The 11,057-nt window shown below is 50.4% G+C and overlaps 1 protein-coding gene across 1 annotated transcript; it reads right to left on the bottom strand.

Annotated features, from left to right (window-relative positions):
• Nucleotides 1-2,879: 2,879 nt before the first annotated feature.
• Nucleotides 2,880-11,000, bottom strand: LOC115333914 (DNA-directed RNA polymerases I and III subunit RPAC2-like). Its single transcript, XM_029997501.2, has 5 exons — nt 10,914-11,000; nt 6,356-6,453; nt 4,613-4,689; nt 3,428-3,510; nt 2,880-3,077 (listed from the first exon to the last, which is right to left on the bottom strand). Exons 1-5 carry the CDS (start codon nt 10,950-10,952, stop codon nt 3,030-3,032), a joined length of 345 nt encoding a protein of 114 aa, XP_029853361.1. The 5' UTR covers nt 10,953-11,000; the 3' UTR covers nt 2,880-3,029.
• Between the last annotated feature and the right edge of the window lie 57 nt (nt 11,001-11,057).

Here is an 11,057-nt window from a genome sequence, read left to right as displayed (position 1 = left end):
GGTGGTTTGTTCCAACCTGACCCTGAAACACCAGTCACAGGGCTGCCCTTAATTAAAAAGAAATAATGCCAAATGAATGGAGCTGTCAGAAGACAGGATCCCTTAGGCAGAGAGTCAGGAGAAGCAGCTTGCTTTAGAAACAAGATCGTTCCAGACCCAGGAGGGACGTGGACACCAGCTCAGTGTATCGGGACATGGGGGAGGGAGATACTGTTCTCTAGAGGACTGAAATACTCTGGGGACACAGAAGCCAGCTAAAATGTACTCAGTGCCTCAGAGAAGCAGGAAAGAACATCAAGGTCTTCGTGTCCTCCTGGTAGAGGAGCCACAAGCGCCAGAAAGGTGAAATAGCAAAGAAAGAAAGAAAGAAGCTTAGGAGTTTAAAGCTATAGACCTGTCCCTGGCTGTTGCCGCCCTCCTTGCTGCAAAATAAAGTTGGTCCCAACTGGTAAAAGTCAGCCTTATCATGTTAAAACAAGAGCAAAGCATGCAGTCATCCAGTTTAGTGCCCGCCAGCAGCTGAGCAAGGGTTGTTCTGTCTTTTACTCGCACAATGCATGGGAACTAGCATATTTAAATGCACAGCTCCCATTCATTTCAGTGAAGATTGAAGCATCTTGACAATTTCCCAGTAGTGACCTTTGGTAATGCCATGAGGAGCAGCATCCCAAACACTGAAGAGCCATCATGCTCTCCTAAGGACAGGCAGAACAGCCAGGACCTGCTAATATTCACAAGACAGATACCAATTACCGGCACGCAGGGGAATCCTTTAACCTTACTCTCCTGGGCCCCAAGTGGCTAACATCTCTTTTTATGCTCCAAGAGCAGATTTAATCACTCCTGCATTAGCAGCTACACTCAGATCAACATTTTAGCTTTAAATGGCTCAAATCCAGTCTCAGATCTGCACATTATTAATATTGCAACAAACAGACTGACATAAATTCATCCCAGGTCTGGACATTGCTATCACTTGCTGCATGTCTGTTTAACAGTGACTTTATCCTCCTTTGGTATAGCTTTCCCCTTGTGTTTTCCTCCCAGACACCTTCTATTAAAACCAACATCATAAAGTTTGACCAAGTGTGAGAGAGGAGGGAGAGGAGAAGAGAGCTGAGCTATCAGCAGGAAACAGTACTCTTTTAAAGCTCCTCTATTGCACTGGCATCCAAATGGCACTTTCCCATCCCTAGAAGGTCTCCCTTAGGCTACAACCAAGACCTGGACCAGCAAGTTTCAGCTCAAAGGGAAAGTAATGACTATCAGAAAAGGAGTGCATGTGCAGCCTGCTTTTAGCTGCTCATGCAAATGAAACATGAAGACAGCTCCCTGCTGCCAGCTCCTATTGCCCTTCACAGGGGAGAGCTATACAGTTACAGGCAAGCACATCCTTCTCGTGCTTCCCCAGGCAGAGGAGCTCCAGAAACAGAGTGGTCCGCCCAGCCCAGTAAACACACAACTGGCCCATAGCATCCCCTGGGGGTTAGAGGAAGTGACCATCAGGTCAGTGACCAGCTGGGTTTCATGACATTTTTAAAAAGCTGTTCTTCATGACACCTGGGCTGAGATTGAGCCCAGGTGCACTAGTCAGCTCCTGGTTTATTCACCCCTTCGTCTTCTCCCCCTTGCCCTGGGGAAACTGCTTTCCTGCTTTTTTATTTGCTTGGGCAGGGGAATTCTCCAACCAGAAAGTCCCCAGGCCTGTGCTTCCTCCTACGCAGCGGGGTGAAACACTCACCAGCACCCAGCAGGCACAGCCCCTCTTCCCCACACGCCCCTGCTGCATCCCAAGCCCTGTGTGAAAGCATGTTTTAACCACCCACAGGTTTCAGCACGAAGAAACCAGGCCAGACAGGATTAGCCAAAAGCAAAGCCAAAGCAACTACCCACTATAGATGTGGGACCATGTTGGCATGGGCAGGATGAATACGTTGCAGCAAACTGAGAGGCAAAGGAGCCTTATTATGAAATGTAGGGTTCGGCTGGCTTCTTGACCTAACACCTGCAAACACAAACCTACTGCTGGCCTGTCAGAGAGACCAAGTCTGTCAATTTGTATTTGAAAGAGTGATTTTATAGAGAAAACCTGACATTTTACATCCTCCCTCTCATTCCTCTGTATGTTAATAAAACATGTTGGTGTTTGAAAGAAAAATCTCCGGGTGTTTCTTATTAAGCAGCAGGGGGTCTGCAAAGTCTGCTAAATACTTAATTGAGTGTCAGCAGGTTCCTTTGGTAACTGCAGACCTCCACTGAAGAGACAAGCGGTGTCGCCCCTGTGCAGAGCAATCCAGAAAGGTTCACAATCCTATACCCAACACGGAGCAGAAAAACCCCTGCAATTTCATGCCACATTACGCTCAACAAAAGGCTTTCACTTGGCTAGCTGCCAGCAGATTTGAACAAGGGCAGGGTTTCAGTGTTGTGCCCTTTAAACCTGCTCACGAGAAGTGGTCTGGGCTTGCCTTTGTCTGCATTCTTCAGGGGGTTAAAAAAGGCAAGTGGTTTTTTACTCATCTCACCCTCCAAATAAGCAGAGTATCATTTTATAATGACCTGTTTAAAAAGGAAGTCTGGCCGTATCTGTTGAAGTCTACTACACTGGTGCCAGTAACAGAAAGATTTAAATTGCGGGAGGGTGCTGTCTCTCTAAAAGCTTGATTTTACACAGCACTGAACCCCTTTGCTCCCTGCGGACTCTGGGGCAGGCTAATTCTGTGCACCAGACTACCTGCAAACTCTGTGATCTGAAAATCCCAGGCAGGAAAAGGCAACAACACTTGGAGAAGGAAAGAAGTAACATGGAAGAGTGAAAGAGCTGCCTTCTACCTGTCATTTTTCATACTCATGTTGAGCTGAACACAGTGTCACCTCTGTGGCATCAAACTTCATAAACTTTATTATTAGACAAAATACAGGTTTACATCAAAGTGGTCATAAAAAAAACAACCAAACAAAAATGCTTGACACGGGGAATTCAACACACAGATGTTACACACATCCATGGGGACTGCCATCCCCAAATGCTACTGCATCTCTTCCTCCCTCTGGGCCCTGTATTCCTTCATGCTCCTCTGCAAACAACAGCAAAGGACAAATGTTAACAGCAGATACCTGAGTGACTCATATACCACAGTGCCACCACCCTGATCTGTGCTAAGACTTCTCTGTCCAGTGCCTGGAAATGCTAAGGGACCCGAGAAGCTCTGACAGAGCTCCAGGTACTTTCAGAAGTGACTGAGCTTTACAGTCACTCCAAGGGAAAGGAAGCCAGGACATGGCGCAGGTCAGGCAGAGAACATCTGAAAAAATGATCAAGTTTTTCATGTCAAAAGTGCCTACAACACAGGTCTCAGACCATTCCTCTCCCCTCTGAGACCAAGAGACAGAAAAGGCCCCTGAGCTCTTCAGGCAATAGTCTCACCTCAAAGGTGTTGAGCACATGTTGGCAAACATCCATCAGGTCATTCAGCCCTTTCCGGAACGGCTCAACAGCAGGAAGGCCTCCTTCAGGAAAGAAGATGTGTTAGTGAAATGGGAGGTGACTTCCAAAGGGGTTGGTGGCCCTCCCCCTTGCCACTCTGAGGCAGTGTGGCTGTTACCACCATGCCCAAGGGCAGTCCCCACGATGGGAAGAGGCTCTTACACCAGGTATGTGCCCACACACTTCCCTCCTACCAGCCCACCATCAGCAGCCTGAGAACCGAGCTCAGTGTGGTGTCCAGGCTATGGCACAGGAACAGCAGACGCTTACCCTGCAGTTAGTCCCATGGGCAAGGGGTTCCCTTGGCAAGGCGAACAGCCTGAGCACTAATTATTTTTAGGAAATTAAAGAGTCAGCAAGTACAAACTAGATACTTGCTTCCAGGAAGTGGCTTGTACATATCTGATGCTCAAGGGAACAGCCCCATGAGGAAGGAATGAAATAACACCGTCTAGGCAGCAGACAAAGCTGTGGAGCTTGCAGGGCCTGGATGGAGGGCAGTGGACTGAGCTGAAGGGTTTGGTGTGCTGGGAGGAGCGAGTAACTGCAAGAGGCTCAGAGTTGTCAGTGCTATCTATTATCAGGGAACAAAGTCCTCTTTGGGAGGCAAGTCAAAAGACAGCACAGACTGATGAGGCTTTTCCAAAGAGCTTTGGGTCATAGCCTGATGATCAAAGCTGCAAGACAGCTGAGAAGGAGAAGCAGAAACAAATTATCTCATTGTGGCTATATACGTCAGCACACTTTAGCTTTGCTTTCTGATCCCCATGCTGATTTAGGGGCAGATGGAGCACCCATCACCTGTGACAGTGAGTAGATCTACTCTACCCCAGTGCTACACTTCAGTGCCTGCTGCCAGCCAACCCAGATAACTGGGACCAGGCAAGGCTGTGGGCTCCTCGGGCCTTCAGCCCTACAGCTGGGAAACAGAAGAGCTGTAGCATAATGGCTCAGAGCAGCCTCTCTGGCTAAGCAACAGGGCAGAGCAGTTGCAGGTGGCTAGCAGAGAAGAGGGAGAAAAGTGCTTTTCTTTATTTAAATGACTCATGGTGGAAACCTGACATAAGCAGGGGGAATTCCACAACAGAAGGGCCCTGGACGCAAGGGAAACGCACACACCCATACCTCTGGTCTGGATCCGGAAGTTGATCTTGCTTTCAGAGGGATGCGTGATGCAGTAGCCACAGAACTCCACATCAGGGCTGCAGGAGGGGAGAAAGGAGAAGAGAGCAGTGAAAGCCAGGCCAATCCAGAGCAAATCTCAGGAAAGTCAGAGGCTCAGGCCACCCCAGACCTGCTGGGGCTCAGGATGTTTCTAAAATGACTGAGGATCTTATGGGAGGGATATACTGAAGGGAAACTACCTGTGTAACCTTATTCACACGCCCCCATTTGAGCTGGAGCTTTGCAGCAGAAGGACGTGGCTGGCACAATCGTAGGCACCATCCTGGCACCACCAGCAGGCCTGCAGAGTTCTAACAGGGGATCCTGGATGCTTGGAAAGCTCACTGTACATAAACCTGTTGCAGTTCTGCTGAGCAAAAGAGGCTGACAGGTCTAGGGCACTGCAAGGATTTACTGAGATGGTTTTCAGGCTGCACGGCATCTGCCTTCATAAGCTGAGGTGGCTGGCAGAACATTTGTGCACCCAGAAGAAAGAACAGACCCTTGCAAGAAGCCTGCTGTTTTTCTTGTCATGGTGATTTATCAGAGGGATTCACATGACATTTGCAATGCAACTGTCATTTGAAATGATGCACTGAACTTCCTGCTGTAATTCTTCTGAGGCTTACCAGTAGATTTTCACAAACCCTCAGTGCTGCCCAGTTCTATAAAATTGGGCAACCAGGGTGAACCTATTTGTATATTTTGATGGAGACAGCAGGATAATTAATTCCCAGCATCAATTCCTGCATCTCCATGCAAGTATGAAAGATGATCAGTTTGCTTAATATTGGCTGTTCCTACCCCCTTTTCTGACAGCGCTTGTCCCAGAAGGAGACATAGATACTGCCTGACCACGTGTACTTACATGGAGTTGTGCATCATTTTATCCAGGGCCAAGTAAGACATTCAGAAATCCTTCACATGTCAGACATTAAATTTCCTCCATAACTATCAAGAAGCAGTGAGGGCTGGCTGTTCCCTAAGAGATGGGGAGCTGGGAGCCATGAATAGCAAGACAGCAGACAGGACAGAGGCCTCACGAGCTAGCCCTGTCCCACAGCACCCAAATGAGGGAGTAGGATGGGTGCAGAGGTGGTAACCAGGGTCAGCCAAGGGTCCAGATCATCAGGCAGGTTTGTGGGATGAAGCACGTCCAAGGTCAGGCCAGGAAGCCAATCTGCAGGTCAGGTGAGGGCAATCAGGGTCAGACACTACCTAGTGATCACCAAGCAGATGTATGATGATGAGGAAGGGCTGAAGTCAGGTCAGGAAGTCAGTCCATGGGTCAGCATCCAGGTGAATGGAGTCCACAGACCAGTAGAGGCTGAGCTGGAGACCCATACTCCTACAACATAGCTCAGGAAGGACTATAAGCCCTGAGCTGAGCTTAAATGGGGCTCTGGGGCCCATGGGCAGGGTGTGGGTGGAGGCCCCAGGTGTGGCTGATCAGGCCCATTAAGGCCTATTAGCGCTCTCAGGGTCCTGATGCTACCAGCACATGGAAAAAGTTAATCCTGTGAAGAGAGGTAGTAGGCAAGGAGTCTTTGGCACCATGTCTGATATACTCTGCCTACACAGAGGTAGTTTCTGATAATTTGCCTTCTTCCAGCAACAGCTGAGGTGCAGGTTGGTAAGGAGAAGGACAGAGTAGGACACAGAGGTACCCTCAGCAAAGCCAGGCACCACGGAGGCTCCACTTACTTCTTCATGACCATATATCGGAGAGAGTTGCCGAGTGTGTGGTCCTCATCGTGCAACACAAACGTGACGCAGTTTCCATCTGTCCCATCTGCCTGGACCTGCCACAAATGGGGAAAGAAGAGATGCTGTAAGACTCTCTGAGGTAACGAACACCAGCCGTAGGGTAAAGAACAAGCTATTGTGCTCGGCCTCACCAGAGTAACTGGGAGGGCTTGTAGGTCTGGCTGGGCCATGTCTGTGGCTCATGCCTCGGGTGCTGCAGTCTGACCAAGAGCACCTTCACAGCAGAGGGAAAGTTGCAAAACTACAGACCTCAGAGAAACCTCTCCCTGGTTATCAAAGTGCCTGTGCATCCTTCCTCTTCACAGGAGAGAAGAGGAGCCCAAAGAAAGCTGTGGCTTTGGGAGCCATGGTGGAAAGAAGCTGGGAGTAACTGTTCAGGTTGGTGTGATCCCAGGTCCTACCACCAGCCTGTAGCTAGACAGGAATGAGAGGGACAGTCAAAAAATCCCCAAGGAGGAATGCTGCCTGTCAGCAGGGAAATCTTATCCCAGCTTGAAAACAAAAGGAGTTGTAAGCCCAAATTCACATGCTTAGGATGAGGCTGGGGAGCCCACCAGCAAGCCTCAGGCTGCTGAGCCCCACACGTAATGAATCCCCCAATGCCAGCAGCCAGCCCCTAATCTTCCTGCTGCTTTTAGCTCAGGTGCCCGAAAACAGCTTTACCAGCTAAGGCTTCCTGAGAAGACTGGTTTGGGATCCCCTCCAAAACCAACAAGACCCCTAATTAATTGCTTTGCTGTCAGAGAGCTGCCGAGCCTCTGACCTTTCCCCAGGCTCATCGTAGCCACTGTGGAGCCTGACATGCTCAGACAGCCCCCAACCGCTTCCTCTCTCAGCAGCAGAGAGAGGCTTCAAGGTTAAGTGCGGAGCTGGCCTAAGACGAGCACTGATCTCTTCACATCCTGCCCGTGGCCAAATCCTCAACTGCTCCAGGGATTTTATGACCCCTCACATTTTCCCTCAGGTACTAATACCCCCCTAGCAGTCCCATTCCTTCTTCTGCAGGTACGGCCACCATGGGGAATTGACTCAGCAGTTGAGAAGGGAAACACGAACTGATTTCCATGGAGGAAGAGATCACCCAGACCTGCAGTGCAATTCAAGGGCAGGCTCCCTGCACACCAGCTATTGCAGAAGGGTGGGTGCAATGCAGCAACATCACATCAGCAAAGGGGATGTTGGACTGATAGGGTCTCCCTCACCTCCCAGCATCTCGCAATCCATAACCAAAGCAGTTAAGTCTTGCTGGTGATTAAAATAAGGCAGTGAGTGGCAAAAACACCTTCCCTTGGTGCGGAATGAAAACGTGTAAGTGATTTGACACAGGTCACTCGGGCAGCTAGTGGCACAGATGAGACACCCTGCCTGCTCTCCTGCTTGCTAGACCCAGCGCCCTCACCCATCTTCCCAGAAGCAGCTACTGGTCTCAGTCTCTCCTATGTGAGGCCTTGCAAGGAAGTATTTATTAAAATTACTAGCACCAGTTGTACTCAAGAGCTTGTTTTTTCCAAAGACTACAGGTTCAAACAAGAAGAAACTAACTCAGGAGGCACCCGCAGGACAGGACAGGTCGCCTGACCCCCAGTTTGCTCCCTACATCCAGTCACAAGGTTAGAAGTGTGCCCAGGTGCCAAAATCCCAAGTGTCCACCCCCTCGCTCCCCGCAACGAGACAGGTACAGCTCTGCTCATTGGGACAGTGATGCTCTTGCAATTTGGTCATGTGATGGGAGTTACACCTTAGCTCAGGTGTAGCTCTGCACACACAGGGGCAGAGACATGCTTTTCCAGACAGAAAGCAAATATTTACAGCTGAGTTACAAATGCTGCATAAAAATGATTTGAAAAATAGAGTAACTGGGAATTTAACACGCAGTGCTGGGAGTTGCACTGACTTCAGGCTCCTGCCCAGAGCTGAAGGAACATGTGGGTATAGGAAGGAAGGGACAGGATGCATCTCTGGCATGGTGGCTGGGCCTGCTTGTGGGGCTGCAGCAAGTGCCTCTGAGCTGCAACCCAATGAATTTAAGCTGTCCCTGCCTCCTTAGCACAGCGTAAGTACCCAGTGCATTGATCTGGCAGGTGAAAGCCAGAGCACAGCTCTTTCACACAGCCATAAGGAACACATTGTGCTGAACCTGTCTGCTTCACAGAGACTCAATCTCTCTCTCTTCTTTCCTGTAGAGGGTCCTCAGATACAATTCTGGATCTCAGCAGGACCATAAGTTTCACTGCTTCTCATCCAGCTGTTGGCCCACCTAGTCAGGTATCTCGCCTCTGGCACAGATGCTGTCTGATGCTTCTGAGGAAACCTGACACATTCCCCTGAAGGACAGATTCCTCCCTGGTCCCTCCAGCAATCGAGTCCGTGCCCTGAGGCAGAAGGCTGAGATTTCTCAGGGTGTTTCTGAGTCTCACCTAAGAGGTATCCAGGTATCAAACTATTCATCACGAAAAACTTGTTCTCCTGTAAGCCAACTTGTAAAAACAACCCTGATGTCCTGGAGTAAGGAATTCTACTCGTCTGGAGTTTTTCTTCTTTGATTACACACAGATTTGCTAGTCTCTACCAAATTGTCCTCACTCTTGTATTATGGTAGAGGCAGAAGGAAAAGGTGATGAGATCTCGAGGCAGCTTTAGGATTGATCAAATTCACTTGAGCCCCTCAGAGACAACAGAGACGGAAAAGCCTGCACCTCCCCCAAGATGATCCAGGGTACACCCTCCCAGCAAGGTCAGGATACAGCCCCTGCAACCCAGCCACCCACCCATTGGACACCCTCCTCCTCTACTGGCTATGCAAGCCTAAGAGCTGCAATCTCACGTCATGCAGAAGCTCTCCTGCTTGGAGGGGCTGTGATTTATGATGATGAATTATTTAATGTTGTATTTGGTGCCTAGGTAGTGCTGTGGCAGATACATTAGCACAGCGCTGAGATAGATGGGATCAGCTAGACATGAAGTGGGTGGGGAACAGTCCTACAACTCACCTGTTCCTACACTCACTGCAGTTTATACATAATTTGTCTTTTATGTCAGAATATATAGTCCTTCGCTGGCCTTTGTGAGCCAGTATCGCTTTCTACATGTCCTCCAGTTTTCTGTATGGTACTGCATTCCTCATGGGGGAATCTGCTGGTTTGCTGCCAAGGGCCTCTCTAGTAACTGCAGCCCTTCAAGGATCAATTTCATTCATCACATCAGACTTGCAGGATTAGGATTGGGCTTCCTGGTGCAATTGTGACTTTCAACCTGTGGCCTGTGCAACTGGGGAGATGAATATGGCTCTACAGAGCCTGAAAAATGTAACTAGCAGAAGCCAGACTATTGCTAAGAGGCTCCAGGGTCTGCTGCACCATTAAGAAAAGTTTAGGGGCTGCAGATTGAGACACCATGGAAAACTGTTGTATTAAGCCTCCCCCAAGGGCAGCTTTTAAAAGCAGGCAACTTACAGAGCCCTCTTGTTTCTCCCGTATGGCTGTCCTGGTGCTCAGCTCTCCCCATTTCCTGCTGACAGACAAACAGACAGGCACGCAGGGCACCCGACGATCCTGTGTCAGCTCTCCCTGTGACCGTGACTTGATATAACTGCCAGCTGGGAGCCTGCAACCCTGTTAAGAGTGAAGTGCAGTGCCATCTAGTGCCTTCTGCTGCCTGCAATGGGTACTGGAGATGGAAAGAGGGTCCATAACTCCTGCCGCAGGGCTCAGCAACCTGAAATGGGTGCAAGAGAGGAGACGAGGCACGCTGCAGAGCCTACAGCTAACAGGCAAAGCCACCCAAGGCCTGACGTTATGCAGTGCTGAGCAATTCATCTTTAAAAAGCAAGGCTTGTTTTAGAATAAGTTAGCCCTAACTAGTTTTAGAGTAGGTTAGTCCCGACCTCTAGCTGCTTCTGTTCCCTACAGGACAACCTCAAACACCTAAACTTCAAGAAATTAAACTCAAAGGCGTATTCCTCTCTGTCCCTCCTATTTCAGGTAACGCTGCTCGCTTTTCTCAGCTCCTTTCTCCTTCTGCTGTTCACAGACGCTGTAACAGAGCAGCCGCTCCATGCCAGGTAAAACCACACGGGTTTAGGGGTTGAAAAAAGCCGGGTAAGGCAGGTCGGGTCTCTGAGGGGTGACACCCGAGGAGGGTTTGGAGCGGGATGCGGGAGGAAAGGCCGTAAGGCAGGCAGGCCGCAGCACGGGACCGGTTTGCAAAGGGATCTTTGCCGTTTCCCGCTGCCGGGACGAAACACCAGCCCGGGGATGAGGGCTGACCCGCGGAAGCGGTTTTCCCTTGGATCTATCCTCCCTGTCACGATTTATCCCGACGCCAACCCCGCAACACCCCCTCCTCAGCGGGACCCCTTACTGAGGGGCTCCCGCCGCTGAGCCGGGCCCTGGAAAATACCGGGGAGGCCCCGGTTACCGCTGCCAGAGGAGAGCAGGGCCGACCCCTGCCCCATCCGTCCCCTCCGCGCCTCAGCCGGGCGGCCGCACTCGCTCACCGTCTCCAGCGCGGCCTTCCTCTCGCCCTCCTCCGCCATGGCCGCCCGGACTACAACTCCCAGCAGCCACCGCGCGGCGCCGGGAGGGGAGAGCGGGCAGGGGAAAAAACTACAACTCCCGGCAGGCACCGCGCGGTGCCGCCA

The sequence above is a fragment of the Aquila chrysaetos genome, chromosome 21 (genome assembly GCF_900496995.4).
Source record: "Aquila chrysaetos chrysaetos chromosome 21, bAquChr1.4, whole genome shotgun sequence".
In the NCBI taxonomy this organism is placed as follows: Eukaryota; Metazoa; Chordata; class Aves; order Accipitriformes; family Accipitridae; genus Aquila; species Aquila chrysaetos.
The sequence above is the reverse complement of the archived record's forward strand: the minus strand, read 5'-3'. Positions and strand labels throughout refer to the sequence as shown.